This window comes from Lissotriton vulgaris, chromosome 7 (genome assembly GCF_964263255.1).
Source record: "Lissotriton vulgaris chromosome 7, aLisVul1.2, whole genome shotgun sequence".
Lineage (NCBI taxonomy): Eukaryota > Metazoa > Chordata > Amphibia > Caudata > Salamandridae > Lissotriton > Lissotriton vulgaris.
Window position 1 is genome coordinate 274385669 of NC_141695.1, and position 17252 is coordinate 274402920.

A 17252-nucleotide genomic window follows, 5' to 3' on the forward strand; every position below is an offset into this window, starting at 1 on the left:
CTTACATGTTATTCAAAAATCGATTTTTGGGTGCAATTGATTGGTATATGTATTTGGCCCTTATTTATGATTGCCATGTGAAACTGATGCATGATTTTAAACATGGGTAATAAGTGACGCACTGGTGGCGCAAGGCTTTCATAAATAAGGCCCTGACTTTGTTTGATGATATTGATTGGTTGTACTTAGGTTCTGCGCCGTGTTTCTTACATGTTATTGAAAAATCGATTTTTGGGTGCAATTGATTGGTATATGTATTTTGCCCTAATTTATGATTGCCATGTGCAACTGATGCATGACTTTAAACATGGGTAATAAGTGACGCACTGGTGGCGCAAGGCTTTCATAAATAAGGCCCTGACTTTGTTTGATGATATTGAGTGGTTGTACTTAGGTTCAGCGCCGTGTTTCTTACATGTTATTGAAAAATCGATTTTTGGGTGCAATTGATTGGTATATGTATTTGGCCCTTATTTATGATTGCCATGTGCAACTGATGCATGATTTTAAACATGGGTAATAAGTGACCCACTGGTGGCGCAAGGCTTTCATAAATAAGGCCCTGACTTTGTTTGATGATATTGAGTGGTTGTACTTAGGTTCTGCGCCGTGTTTCTTACATGTTATTGAAAAATCGATTTTTGGGTGCAATTGATTGGTATATGTATTTGGCCCTTATTTATGATTGCCATGTGCAGCTGATGCATGACTTTAAACATGGGTAATAAGTGACGCACTGGTGGCGCAAGGCTTTCATAAATAAGGCCCTGACTTTGTTTGATGATATTGATTGGTTGTACATAGGTTCTGCGCCGTGTTTCTTACATGTTATTGAAAAATCGATTTTTGGGTGCAATTGATTGGTATATGTATTTGGCCCTTATTTATGATTGCCATGTGCAACTGATGCATGACTTTAAACATGGGTAATAAGTGACACACTGGTGGCGCAAGGCTTTCATAAATAAGGCCCTGACTTTGTTTGATGATATTGATTGGTTGTACATAGGTTCTGCACAGTGTTTCTTACATGTTATTCAAAAATCGATTTTTGGGTGCAATTGATTGGTATATGTATTTGGCCCTTATTTATGATTGCCATGTGCAGCCGATGCAAAACTTTAAACATGGGTAATAAGTGACGCACTGGTGGCGCAAGGCCTTTATAAATCAGACCCTGACTTTGTTTGATGATATTGAGTGGTTGTACTTAGGTTTTGCGCAGTGTTTCTTACATGTTATTGAAAAATCGATTTTTGGGTGCAATTGATTGGTATTTGCATTTGGCCCTTATTTATGAATGCCATGTGCAGCTGATGCTTGACTTTAAACATGGGTAATAAGTGACGCACTGGTGGCGCAAGGCCTTTAAAAATAAAGCCATGTGTTGCTATTGTATAAACTTAAATATGTTGCAATTTATTGTTTATATTGTTTGCTTTTTAACATTACTTTGTTGTTTGCTAATAGTGGTCTTTCATGTGTTTTTTTAACAGAACAACAGATTCAAATCAACTTCTGAAAAGGAAGCAAAAATGCCTTCAAGGCAAAGAAATATCAAAAATACCATACGGAAAAGGAGAACATCAACAACAGAGTTTATGGAATCCTCTTCAACAACTACTTCAAAAAACACCAGAAAAGCTTCTGGTAAGCCAATTAAGTCTTTTCTTCGCAACATATGTCGTAGGAAAAAAAATGAAATTGCTAATGTGAATATACAGAAAAAGTCAACAAATCTAAAAAGGAAAGAGAAGCCCACAAAAAATGTTTCCATTGGACCAGGAGAGAAGAGAATGGTTAGCAATAGAAGGGTAAATGTTTTTAGGGACATTCGTAGGCGAATGTTTCGCAATAGGGTAGTTTTAAATTTGCTAAAAAATGAAAAGAAAAGTAAACTAAAAGCTGCTTTTTACAAGAAAAAGAAAAGTGTAGAAAAGATTGTTGATCAGGCTTTTGAAGTTAAGAAAAAATTATTTATTTTAATAATCAATAGAATTAGGATACTTAATAAGGCAATGGATGTTTTCAAATCGAACAGTAGATGGAAAAGAATTATTAATCGGAGTAATTTTTGTGAAGTATTTTCTGGTGAATGGATGCATAGTTCAAGTTCTGAGCCTTTTTTTAATGAGGAGAGTTACTTTCAGGAAAATGATTTGGTGCATGCAGTTGACACCAGTGGTCGTGCATATGAGGTGAAAGATAGTTGTGTGATGGAAAAAGAGAAACTTGTATCTAGAGATGCAGAAGAGGTCTTAGCTGATGAAGTTTTAGGGAGACGTACTAAGGGTCCAGTGTACACATGGAAATGCAGTAGTATTTGTAGTGTGCGACAGGAATCAATTGATTTGCTTCGAAATTTCTTACGTACATATAGTAAAAAAAGTCTCAAACAAAAAATGAAGATCCTGCAAGAGTTAGATCCTTGCAGAGTGAGAGAAAGCACAGGTTTGCAAGGGCATTCACTAGCATGTCTTTCTAGAAAAGTTTGTCGGAGTGTTTTTCATCATTTTAGGATGTTAGCAGTGCATCATAATAACGTAAGGAAATTAGTGAGGAAGTTGTATTATGCAAAAAGTCCTGCACTTAAGCTTAAACAGTTAAATAGTGCTCTTTTGCATGGATCTGAAGTGGATGTGAAGACTATTTGTGAAGAAATTGAGTTTTGTTATTTTGGGAACAAAGAGGACAGTGTAGAAATAGATATAGTAATGGATGGTAATGCAGAAGATAATGGACAAATTTCAAGTATTGAAAAGTTTGATGAGGAAATTATCAAGTTTAAGGTGAAATCAAGTGAGAGGCCTAATGTAACTTGTGTGTGTTGTCGACGGACTCATTATAAAATTCAGACTAGGTTAGTTGATTTATATGCAAAAAGTGAATTGGAAAATAATAGTGAATGGGAGGATTTTGTAAGTTATTTGTTGGTGGAGAATTCTTTTGATTTGAGTTTGGATCAGCGTATTTGCACTTATTGTTTGAAAAAATTAAATGAAAATAGAATGCCTGCAAGAGCAGTTTATAATAATCTTCAGTTGATAGATATTCCTTCTGAATTGATGGATCTAAATACTTATGAATCTATTTTGATTCAATGTGTCCATCCTTTTCAGGCTATTGTTCGCATGGAGCCTAAGACAGGGAAATTGCCTCCATCAGATTTACTGAGAGGATTAAAGGGAAGAGTTGTTTATTTGCCTCTAGATGTAAAGAAAAATATTAATACAATTGGTGTAGAAAGAGTAGAAGAAGATCCTTTAGTTATTCTAGTTAATGGGGTTCCAACAAAGAGTAAGAAAATTTGGCAAGATTTAGTGGATGTTAAAAAAGTCAAGAAGGCAACGTTGTATTTAGTTAAAAACAATGAGTACTACAAACATGTAAGTGTTGGAGTAGAGGAAACAGCTACAGAAGAAGATAGTGATTCTTCAGTTGGTCAAATTGAAAAAGTTGATGTGTCTAGAACTGAAGAAATATATGAACATTATACTGTTCATCCTTTGCATTCCAAAGAAGTAATGGGAAATGCAATTGACTTGTTTCAAATGAAGGCAGCAAAAGGAAGTCCCATTAGTGTATGGGAAGAAAGTTTGGAAGCTCGTTGTTTTCCACAATTATTTCCAACAGGTTGTGGTGGACGATATGATGATCGACCAGTTCAAATTCCTGCAGCTGAATACCGGACTCTAAGATTATATGCAGAAGATCCAAGGTTTCGTCAATGCATTCCATATTTATTTCATCTACTGTTTGAAAGTGATTTGTCTGGGCTTTCTTATGCAGTTAATCATATATTAAAAAGTGGACCTCATTTGCAAAATGTATGTGCAAGGGACTTTATGGAGAAAGTTAATCTGCAAGACAGTATTTTGGAATCTCAGCTAATCAATCTCATGGCATGTCAACGTGGAACCAACGAGTATTGGTTTCGTCGTCATGGAGAATTGAAATGTATGCTAAGAAACTTAGGAACTCCTACATGGTTCCTCACTCTTAGCTGTGCTGAGTATGCCTGGGACGATTTACTTCAATTTCTACGAGAGGCAAATGAAAACATACCAAATATAGAATTGAAAACACCAGGAGAACTGTGTTCTTTAGATCCAGTGAATGTTTGCAGATATTTTAATCATAGATTTGAAGCTATGATGTCTTTTATTACCAACAAAAAAAATCCTCCCCTTGGAGAGGTTTTGGATTTCTTTTGGAGGAAGGAATATCAAGCGAGAGGTGCTCCTCATATACATATGTTGTTGTGGATTAAAGATGCACCCAAATTTGGATCAGATTCAGATGAAACAGTGATGAGTTTCATTGAAGAGTATTCAACATGTGCTGTTCCAAAATCTACTGAAGAAAACAATTTAAGGCAACAAGTTTTACGTTTTCAATCTCATCGTTGTGGAAAGTACTGTCGTCGAAAATTTAAAAACAAGGAAAAGTACTACACGAAATGTCGTTTTGCATTTCCTCGACCAGTGATTTCTAAAGGAAGAGTAAATAATTTGATGTCATCTCTACGACATACTGTGACGAGAAAATCTCCCAAAAACACATATAATTTGAAAAGAAATGAAGAATCTAAGTACATCAACGATTACAACCCAGTGATTTTGTCCATGTGGAATGCTAACATGGATATTCAGTTCGTTGCTGACAACTCTATTGCTGTGGCTCGATATGTGACATCTTACATCACCAAAAAAGAAAAGACAGAACTGAAGGAAATGTGGGAGGACATTTCACATGAAAAGAGTCTAAGCAAGAAATTATACAGTTTCAGTCTGAAGATGTTGTCGCATCGAGAAATTGGAGCATATGAATGTTCTGATCGGTTATCATCAGCAAGTCTCTATGCCAAATCAAGAACAATCATTTGGGTGAGTCTTGGTCTTGCTGCAACACGAAACCGAGTTTTGAAATCTGTACAAGAAATTGAATATTTGGCGGAAAAAGAACCAAACAGTACAGATATTTTGAAGACAAATATGTTGGATACATACTATCCAAATAGAAGTACTCACCTTGAGAACACATGTTTGTATGAAGTTCTTCAAAACTACAGTTATAAGAGGAACATCACAGAAGATATCAATAATGGAAAATATGCACTCATTGGCTATGAAGGATGTCTAGTGAAGCAGAAAAAAGGCCATTTGATTAATCATCGAAAATTGAGTTGTGAAGTTCCAGACAAAAGAGAATTTTACTATTTAGCTCTTTTGCAACTCTTTAAGCCATGGCGTACAGAAGAGGAACTACTTGGAGATTTTCTCTGTTATGAAGACTCTTTTAATGCAACTAAGGATACCATAGAATGTCCTATTTTTCTAAATTATCTGCAAATGTTGAATGAAGAAATGGAGCAAGAAACCACAATTGCTGAAGAGATAGCTAGAAACAGTTCTCAAGATAGTCAGAGTTCTACTTCATTGAGCCAGGATCCACTAGGAGGACCAATTATCCAAAATGAAGCTGCCACTGCCATGGATGAGGTGGAAAGAGCTATGGAACAAGCTCAAGAGGATGGAGTTAACTTAGAAGATTTGGTAACGCAACTAAACATTGAGCAGAAAAAGATATATGATGAAGTCACAGAGCAGATTGAACATGGATTCAGACATGAGAAAAAAGAGTGCTCATGTATATTATTTGACCCTGTCCGACTGTATGTAAGTGGAGAAGCGGGGACAGGAAAAAGTTTTCTAATTAAAGCCGTTGCAAGTTATCTGCAGAAAAGGACTGATTCACCACTGTCTTGTGTTGTAACTGCTCCAACTGGTCTGGCAGCACATAACATTAAAGGGATTACTCTACATCGTTTATTGATGCTGCCAGTTGAACATGATAATAAATTGCATTACAACAAGCTATCTGGAGATGCGTGTTCTGAAGTTTCAAGAGTCTTGAAGAAAATGAAACTTCTTATCATAGATGAAGTAAGCATGGTCTCAAATCTAATGCTTGCTTTTGTGCATTTGAGAATGCAAGAAATTCTTAAAACAGACTATGATGTGTTATTTGGAGGAAAACACATTATTGTTTTTGGAGATCTATTGCAGTTGACTCCAGTAAAAGGACAACCAGTGTTTAAAATGCTCACGCATGAAGATACCAGGAAGTCCCTTGGAAGCATTGGAAATGTTAATATATGGCTAAATTTTAAATATGCTGAACTGCTTCAAAATATGCGACAGGCCAAGGATGAAGATTATAAAAATATTCTACAAGATGTAAGAATTGGAAAAATGACTGAGAAAGGGAAAAAAGCTTTGCATAGTCGATTAATTTCAAATTTGTATGCAAATGAAAACATTCTTCCAGAGAATATTTTTAAAAAAATGACTGAGAAGAAATCTGGGATATGTTTGATGCCAACTCTGCAAGAATGTTCCATCTTCAATCAAAAAATGTTAGACTTAGAAAATGAAGAGATTGTGAAACTGGAAGCAATAGATAAAATAGAGCATATGGGTGCAACAATTGTTTTGTCAGAAAATTTGAAAACTAAATTGCATTCATTGGAGAAAAGTATTTCAAAAACAGCTGGTTTTGAAAAGACTCTGAATGTGTGTTTAAATTGTCGTATCATTTTGAGAAGGAATTTAAATGTTGAAAGCGGTCTGGTAAATGGAGCAATGGGTTATGTTGTTGATTTTGTGAATTACAGAAATAGAGATGGAATTGAATTTTTAAAAATAAAATTTGATGGCATTGAACAAGTACAACAAATAAGTCGTTGTTCTGCTAGATTTTTACTTGTAAAAGACTTATATGTTCGCCGAAAACAGTTTCCTGTTTGTTTGGCGTATGCAGTGACAATTCATAAATCTCAAGGTTTAAGTGTAGATAGTGCATTGGTGAACATTGGAAGATCTGTGTTTAAAGAGGGTATGGCATATGTGGCATTATCTCGAGTCAGAACTTTATCAGGATTGTACTTGATTGCGTGTGATGAGACAAAGATTTCTGCCGATCTAGATTGTGTTAAAGAATACAATAGGTTAAGAAGAGAGTATGCTCCACATTTGCCTCAATATCCTCTGTTTGAAAAACGTGTGGTAGGCCGAAAAAGAAGAAATGAGGATAATTGTAGTGAGGTAGTTGCAAAAAGACAAAAAGTAGAGAAAACTGTAATTGAAAACAGGAAGAAAAAGAATTGTGGAGAAAATGTTGTTGGATTTCAGTTTGAAAACAGTTCTGGTGTCAACTGCTATGCTAATGTAGTGGTTAATGTTGTTTTTTTTCTTAAAAGTTTACAAGAACAGATTGTTGAAAATCGGGATCAAAGATTGTGTGGTTTATTGAATTCTGTGTTTCAGAAATGTAGCAGTGTTACAGCACAAATAGAAAGTGTAACAGAAATTCGAAATATTTTAGATTTGTGTTCTGGTCAAGATAAATTTTCACAGAACATTCAGCAGGATTGTCAGGAATTTTTAATGTATATGTTTGGTGTTTTGGAAGATGAAGGTGTAGATGTAGATAATCTTTTCAGTCTTTCTTATCAATGGCAGCATGACTGCCACAATTGTAGTTTATCAAGTACTACTACAATAGACACTGAAAGATTTATATATTTGACTTTACCAGACTGTAAATCAGTGTCTTTTAAAAATCTAGTTAAAGCAGCAGATCATAATATGGTGTGTACCCAATGTAACTGTACAATGCTGTCCACATTATTTATACAAAGGTATGGGCAGTATATTATTTTAGTTTTCCAACGATGTAGACCTGATGGAACTAAATTGACAACTTCTATCAAAAATTTTGTGGCTTCTCAGTTATCAATTTCTGGAAGGACCTTTACAACTGAAGCTATTATTTATCATGATGGATCTTCGACCACCTCAGGACATTATACATGCTACTTAAAATCTGAAAATGGATGGAGTTACTGCAATGATTCTCATTTAACTTATAAACAACGTTTGCCTTATGACTCTACAAATTCTTATCTAGTGTTTTTAAAACCAAAGTTTTAGTAAAGGGAATTGGCCTTTGAAGACGGGAATAGTTAATAAAAGTTAGTTAGTTAGTTAGTTAATCTAATATTTGAAATTATTTATCTCATGTAGATACTTTAAGTGGATCTCAAAGTAAAAAATACTGATATATCTGACACAAATTGGCCGTGAGGAAAATGTAAGATATGATGTTGTTAGAAGTTGATGAAATCGAAGTTATAGAGCACAGCAGACTTTTTTTCACCAAAAGGACCTTCACTATCTGCAATCTCATGTAGATACTTTAAGTGGATCTCAAAGTAAAAAATACTGATATATCTGACACAAATTGGCCGTGAGGAAAGTGTAACATATGATGTTGTTAGATCTTTTTTCATAGGAAGTCGATGAAATGGAAGTTATAGAGCACAGCAGACTTTTTTCCACCAAAAGGACCTTCACTATCTGCAATTTGGTCTCACGGAAAAGTAAGTGAATCAAAGATTAGTGTACTTATATGAGATGTATGTTTGAATGGGTTTTTTTAAACACAATCTTTTAGATTGTGTTTTTTTTTTCCCGCTGTTATATGATGAAGACTTTGATCTCACTAATTTAAGTGAAATTCAATATATTCTGAGAACAGCAAAAATAAATAATGTAACATATTGTAGAAGTTATTGTGTAGTTTGCATTGTGTAATTTATATTGTGTTCACATTGTCTTATACTCATTTTCTTTTTCACCCTTATTTACCTCTCTTTACTAATTTACACTCTTTTTTCATCGCTGTTTCTTTAGTGCACTTCATTCACAACTTCTTAATCTAATAGGAACTGTCTGCATTTCCTCTGTTCCTTCCACCACTTTTTATCTTTTTCATATTCTCACAGTACCACTGCTTTAGTTTCCTAACCCTCTCTTTCTTTTTCTCCTTTTTTTTTCTTTCGCATCCATTGTACTGTAGTTCACTTAGTTCTTCCTTTTGTCTTTCTGTGTACTTACTCTCTCACTCCTGTTTTATCCATCGTTCTATACTAACTTCATTCCTTTCATCCCTTCACTCTGTTACTTTACTTCACTCACTCTCAATCATCTTCTATTCCTCTTTTTTATTTATAGTTTCTCAATCAGACTTCTCTCCTTTTCACTCATTTTTCTTTTATTTTCTTATCTTTACTGATTTTGATTTGATATCTTACATTCTTTTAGTATCTTATTTACCTTTAGGAATTTGTTCTCTTTCTATTTCTTTTTCCTTTTTTTTTCTCTTTCTACATTACTTTCTTTCTGTTTTTGTATCCTTCACTATTGCATCATTTCTTAGTAAACTTTTGTAGATTTTTAAACCTCATGAACTGTTGTTTCTATTTTATTATATATTTTTAAGAAATTATAACGTGTTTTTTCTTTTATCTTTCATAGATACAAGTTTGCATTGATTATATGGTAAGTGTGTTTACAAAATCTTTTTTGTTATCACCTTTTGTTTTATTTTCACTATTTTTCTGTCACCCTACCGCACCCCTATTTCCTTACTTTGCTTCCCTCACTTATTCTTTTGTTCCATGTTTACTTCCGACCACATTCAATTTCTTTCAGTACTTCTGCCTATGCACACTCCTTCACTTACCTTTTTTACTGGTTCACTTAGTCCCTTTGTGACAGTCCTTCTTTTACTCTCTCTCTTGTTTGTCTCTATTACTCCCCATGTGTTACCCTTATTCACTTACATGTACCCTCTTTCACCCCTTTTTACTTATATTCACTGATATTTACTTTCCCTCAATCACTGCTATTCTTTTCCTCTGATTCCGTCACTACCTGACATTCCCATACTTAACTGTCCTTCTTTTTACTTTCAACATCCATTTACAATCTCCCTTAACCTCTGCTTTAGTCTTCTTCCTATTTCTTCTTTCTTTTGCTCCCTTATTCATTTTTCTTTTCTCAGTTACTTCCTTTTACACTTTTTATCTGTCTTACTATCTATTACACAGTCCCTCCTTCATTTTTTTTTCTTTTTTTTTGTTAGTGCGCTGACGGTACGCGCACCGGTGCGCGCACCGAAAGCGAAATATAAAAAAAAATATTTTAAATTAAAAATATTATCTCAATATACATTATAGTGTTCATTTTTACAAAAACATACTTTAGCAATTCACTAAAAAACACATAGGTATGAGTCTGTATAAAAAGTTAGGAATTAGCATTAAAAAAACCTATGAAATTCACTGAAAAAACCAAAGGTTTCACACCAGTTATAGTTAGGAATTAGCATTTAAAAAACCTATGAAATTCACTGAAAAAACCATAGGTTTCACACCAGTTATAGTTAGGAATTAGCATTTAAAAAACCTATTAAATTCACTGAAAAAACCATAGGTTTCACACCAGTTATAGTTAGCTGGAAATTTTACTGATATAAAACCATTGAAATTCCCACGTTATAGTTAGTCGGACTCACTATAACTTGCGCGTGCAATGCACTGCTGATGACATCACATATTACATCACTCATGACATGGTCAGTGACATCACTCATGACACCATCCTTGTGACATAGTGACAGACCTCCTTTCACTATAATGTAACCCTTGAGACACATATTCAAAAATAGAAACTGAAATTTTTAATAAAATGGAGATACCTATATCAGTTACAACAAGCAATTCAGTAATTCCACTATCTATATACACATCCACTCATTCACCAACAGTTCTATATAGTCACTCATACATATACTCACTCATCATATGAAGTGATACACCTATACATCCTGTTACACACCGACATTCATCCAAAAGTTACTCACACACATATTCACACGTGCAAATAAACTATTGAACATCCATTTATTTGAATATAGAGTTATACACACACTTCCACCTTACTTCTATTTAAAATTACACATATTTATTCTCTTAAACAATCACTTATAGAAACACATACTTATTTAAACAGGAACTCTTACAATCTCTTACTCTCACATATACTCACTTATATACATCAATATTCATATATACTAGATTAAAACATATGTAGTTACTGATAAAGACACTAGTGAGACAGTCATTCACTCACTAACAAACACATATAGACACTCATCCACCCATACAGTCCTGTACATATGTTGTCTTCAAAACACATACAAACAAAGAGTCAGTCACTCATGCATCTATGTGCTAAGTAATACCCCCACCAAACCATATAGACACTCATACTGATACTAATAAAAATATCTAATAACCCATATACATACACATGAGTGGATGTGTATTAGATGGTGATATTACTGAATTGGTTGTTGTAACTGGTATGGGTATATCCACTTTTTTGAAAATATTAGTTTCTATTTTTGAATATGTGTTTCATGGGTTACATTACACTGAAAGGAGGTCTGTCACTGTGTCACAAGGATGGTGTCATCAGTGATGTCATGAGTGATGTCACTGACCATGTCATGAGTGATGTAATATGTGATGTCATCAGCAGTGCATTGCACGCGCAAGTTATAGTGAGTCCGACTAACTATAACGTGGGAATTTCAATGGTTTTATATCAGTAAAATTTCCAGCTAACTATAACTGGTGTGAAACCTATGGTTTTTTCAGTGAATTTAATAGGTTTTTTAAATGCTAATTCCTAACTATAACTGGTGTGAAACCTATGGTTTTTTCAGTGAATATATATATATATATATATATATATATATATATATATATATATATATATATATATATATATATATATATATATATATATATATATATATATATATATATTCTTCAATTTGAGTCTTACCCTCCGGCAAGTTGAAGGAGCAAGCTGTTTGGATTCACTTACGTGAGCCTGACTCACAGGCTTTCATGGAGAAAAGACAGGATAACCCCTAATGAAAATCGCAGCGCGAGCCGGAAAGGGAAGTGAGAAGGAATGTTTACACTTGCTGGTTGAAAGAGTGGATTGCGCTACCTGATGATAAAATAGCTTTGATATGCAGGTTTGCAAGAATGAGAAGCGCTGTGAACAGTATTAATTAAATATTTTGACTGCAGCATTGTGACAATGATTTTAGAATACAATCATGCTGCTTTCTGTTAATTAATGGACATTACATTTCTGTTTTTAGGTGCGCACTCTAGAAGATAATATGATCCACGTCTTTAAAAAACATGTGGTCATTTCAAAAAGAGAAACTTTCCTGTAATCTAGGCTCAGAGGAGCTGAAACACGTTGGGATATTGATTACCTGCGCGCTTATGTGTGTGGAATAAAGCGCTTAAAAATTCTTTCAGTAGGTGTCGGTGTGCCTCTTTACAGGAGATAAGGAGGTGGTGGTTTGATATATATATATATTCACTGAAAAAAACATAGGTTTCACACCAGTTATAGTTAGGAATTAGCATTTAAAAAACCTATTAAATTCACTGAAAAAACCATAGGTTTCACAGCAGTTATAGTTAGCTGGAAGTATTACTCGCATAAAACCATTGAAATTCCCAGGTTATAGTTAGATGGACTCACTATAACTTGCGTGTGCAATGCACTGCTGATGACGTCACATATTACATCACTCATGACATGGTCAGTGACATCACTCATGACATCACTGATGACACCATCCAGTGAATGTGTGTCTTTCTGAAAAAATAAATATGTTTTATATATGTATATGTAAATGTCGATGGAAGAATACATGTTTAAATAAGTGTCTAAATGGATGTTTTTTTTTTTAAAAATGGATTGGTTAACTGGTTTATTAAGTGTATCTTAGTGAATACATATATTAGTGAGTAATGTTTAAATATTTAAATATATGTATTAGTGTTTCACTTTGTGTATAAGTGGCTGCATGGGTTGGTGAGTAGCTACATGTGTAGGTATATGGGTTATTAGATGTTTTTTTTAGTCTCAGTATGAGTGTTTGTATGGTTTGGTGGGGGTATTACTTATCACATAGATGCATGAATGACTGACTCTCTCTTTGTATGTGTTTTGAAGACAGCATATGTGCAGGGCTGTATGGGTGGATGAGTGTGTATATGTGTGTGTTACTGAGTGAATGACTGTCTCACTAGTGTCTTTATCAGTAACTACATATGTTTTAATCTAGTATATGTGAATATTGATGTATATAAGTGAGTATATGTGAGAGTAAGAGATTGTAAGAGATCCTGTTTAACCGCATGCGCGCTAGCGGAATTCCGCTCACACACTGGGTTTTTAAAAAACGCACTTTACGTGACGAGCTGGGCTCGTCATCAGCGTGCGAGGAGGCTACGCCATGACGAGCCCAGCTCGTCATCAGCGTCGAAGGGGTTAAATAAGTATGTGTTTCTATAAGTGATTGTTTAAGAGAGTATGTGTAAGTTTCCTTAGAAGTAAGGTGGTAATGTGTGTATAGCTGTACATGCAAATAAATGTATGTTCAATAGTTTACTTGCATGTGTGAGTATGTGTGAGAGTAACTTTTGGATGACTGTCGGTGTGTAACAGGATGTATAGGTGTATCACTACATATGATGAGTGAGTATATGTATGAGTGACTATATAGAACTGTTGGTGAATGAGTGGATGTGTATATAGATGGTGGAATTATTGAATTGGTTGTTGTAACTGGTATGCGTATATCCATTTTTTTGAAAATGTTAATTTCTATTTTTGAATATGTGTTTCTTGGGTTACATTACACTGAAAAGAGGTCTGTCACAAGGATGGTGTCATCAGTGATGTCATGAGTGATGTCACTGACCATGTCATGAGTGATGTAATATGTGACGTCATCGGCAGTGCATTGCACGCCCAAGTTATAGTGAGTCCATCTAACTATAACGTGGGAATTTCAATGGTTTTATGCGAGTAAAACTTCCAGCTAACTATAACTGGTGTGAAACCTATGGTTTTTTCAGTGAATTTAATAGGTTTTTTAAATGCTAATTCCTAACTATAACTGGTGTGAAACCTATGTTTTTTTCAGTGAATTTAATAGGTTTTTTAAATGCTTTTTCCTAACTATAACTGGTGTGAAACCTATGGTTTTTTCAGTGAATTACATACGTTTTTTAAATGCTAATTCCTAAATATAAGTCTCACTTTATCAGTAAGACTGTTAGCGCTCTAGTTGTTCTTTAGAACACTCTGGTACATTCTGTCATTGGGCTACAGTTGGGCTACATCTGGCTGATATTTGGGCTACATTTGCTTTTTATTGTCTCTGGTGGCCATCTTTGGGCTACATTGGGCTACATTGGGCTACATTGGGCTACATTTGGGCTACATTTGGACTTTAACATATATATAGCCTGATGTAGCACAATATATATATTTTTTCAAAGTTAATTTTCGTAAAAACCACTTGAGAATAGCAAAGGCACATTGGGCTACCAGTCCCTACTATTTTTCCCAATTTTTTTTATTTTTATTTATTTAAATTTTTTTTTGCTATGGAGCGCTCCCGGTGCGCGACCCGGGGTGCACCCCGAGAGCGTTCTTTCATAAAGCGCCCCGGGGCGCGCTCCGGGGAGCGTCCCGTAAGCGCCAATATCGCAAACGAAAACATGATCGTGACGTATCGCGAAGCCGCGTCCGCGTGATACGCACAGCGTAAGCGCACCCGGAAGCACTCGAGCGAATACGATCGCGCAACGTACACATCCGACGCGCTTACGCGAAGCGACCCCGGGGTGCGTAGCGTAAGAGCGTCGGGTCATGTGACCTGAAAATAACACTTTTTATTGGTTCACAACAGTTTTGGTTTCATAATGATGAAGCCTCTGGTCATGTGACCTGAAAATACCACTTTTCATTGGTTCAATAATTTTTTTTTTCTAAATTTTGAGAAACCCACCCATTTCTCTCACTATTGATTTGCACTTGGAGAGAGCAAGAGGTGTTTTGTGAATTATCTACTCATAATTTTCCTGATCTACAGCAATGGCTGCAAGGGAGTCATCCAGCAGTGATTCAGATGGTTCTTTGCAAGAGGACCCTCCTCACCAGAAAAAAAAGAACCACTTCCTCTGGAAATTTTTTGACATCCCTGAAGGACAAAAAAAAGTTAATGCAAGTAAAGTACCTTGTAAAATATGTGACAGTATTTTATCCAGAGGCAATCCTCCAAAAAAATATAGCTTTGGAAATGTCAATTTAATTAGGCATGTCAAAAGAAGACACCCAAAAAATTATTCCAGGGAGAGTGTCAGGGAGCTGGCACGGAATTTACCAAGAGATGGCGGCAGCACCTCCACTGGTGGAGCAACATTTTCAGGAACAACATGTGCAAGAATGGTCCCTAACGTACAGCCGGTCTTTGCAGGCATAACATTTTTATGTGTGGACTATGACGAACTACTATGTTATGGGGAGCAGTGCGTTGAACTCATTGCAATAAAGAGACAGGAACACCGATGCTCTCCCCGTCCCTAAATTTTCTCATTTTTTTGCTCCTGTTGAGCAGTTTTTGAATCCCTGTTTTTGTTTTTCCCCTGAAAAAAAATCCCAAAAAATATAAAATCGTTTTAAAAAGTATAAAAAAAATATAAAACAACAAAAACAAAAAAAAGTTATTTTCAGAACTACCTCCAATATATTTAAAAATGCTATTTTTTTTTTTAAAGTGTCATTCTTTTTTCTCCATGGTACGCTCCCTGGTCCGCTCCGCGGTGCGCCTACCGGGCGCTCCCCCCGCGCAAATAAAAAAAAACATTATTTTTGCCCCGTGGGGCCCTTTTATGGCCCCCACAACAAACCTAGGGGCACGGGGGGTGTACCCTGCCCCCTTTTGCTCATTTCCCCCTTTGATTTTTACCACCTCAATCCTACCGAGGCACAAGATGGCGGCCGGTGCGGACTGTTTCGTATGTTTACAGACACCCGAGAGCCAATCAGCTTTCCATGCGCAAGTCGCGAGGCGCGCTTGGAGCACTCCCCGGTGCGCGTACCGGGGCGCGGCTCTAGATATATATATTTTTTTTAACCTAAATTACTCAAAATCCGCTGGAGCACATATCTTAAGACATAGCAAAGGCACATCGGGCTACCAGTCCCTACAATTTTGCCAAGTTTGGTGGAAATCCTTTCAGCCGTTCGGGGTAAAAGTGAAATCGACCGCCCTATGGAAATTAACATGGGGAAAACGCGTTTTGGGACCCCCCTTTTATCTCGGCCCCCGCTTGACGCACCCCCCCCCAAACTTTCAGGAAAGGACCGGAACGCTGCGAGGCCATTTTGAGGAAATTCTCAGGCAGATTCGTCAACCGGCGCCAAAGTTATTCCAAATCGAATTTTGAGATTTAACATTGAAAAAAATCCTAACTACAACTACTTTCGGGCGACCGCCAGTAGGTTATATATATATATATATATATATATATATATATATATATATATATGTATATATATATATATATATATATATATATATATATATATATATATATATATATATATATATATATATATATATATACATTCACAGAAAAAACCATAGGTTATAGTGGATATATAGTTAGGAATTTGCATTTACAAAACCTTGAAAATTCAATGAAAAAACCATTGGTTTTAGGCCATATATAGTTAGAAATTAGCATTTACAAAACCTTATTTTACTCGCATAAAACCATTGAAATTCCATATATAGTTAGAAGCGCTAACTATATATCGCGCACCCGCAATCCACTGCTGATGATGTCACATATTACATCATTCATGACATGGTCAGTGACATCACTGATGACATCACTGATGACATCTCAAATGACATCACTGATGACATCACTGATGACAACTCAAATGACATCACTGATGACATCTCAAATGACATCACTGATGACATCACTGATCACAACATCCAGTGATTGTATGTGTCTGTAAAGTTTAAATATGTTTTACATATTGAAGAATGAGTGGATGTATAAGTGTCTGGATGAAGAATTTAGTAGGTGCATGACTGACTGTATGAAAGAGTGATTAAATGTGTCTCACTGAGTGCATGGGTTAGTGACTAAACTGTCTTAATTTGTGCATCAGTATGTTTGTTGTTGTGTAAGCTGCTGCATGTGTTGATCAGTAGCTATAAGAGTGGCCATATGGGTAATTGATTGGTTGCCCAAGTATTTGAATGGGAGGCTGAGTGTGTGTGTGGGTGGCTGGGAGGTGCGTGACTCTGTGCATAGATGTGTAAGCAGTTGATTCACTAGGAGTATGAGTTCAAGAGTGCATGTGGAAACAGCTATATGGGCGGTTGACTGTGCATGGGTGTGTTGGTGAGTGAATGGATTTCTCATTGCTACATGT

General features: G+C 35.6%; 1 protein-coding gene across 1 annotated transcript in view; it reads left to right on the top strand.

The window, feature by feature from the left end:
* The window catches only part of LOC147701380 (uncharacterized), a 70710-nt gene that overhangs the window by 2679 nt on the left and 50779 nt on the right, over positions 1 to 17252 (top strand). Inside the window, exon 2 of the mRNA XM_086929341.1 lies at positions 1497 to 7139. Within this exon, the coding sequence (XP_086785467.1) occupies positions 1536 to 7139 (5604 nt within the window). The 5' untranslated portion in view covers positions 1497 to 1535. The remainder of the gene's footprint in view (positions 1 to 1496; positions 7140 to 17252) is intronic.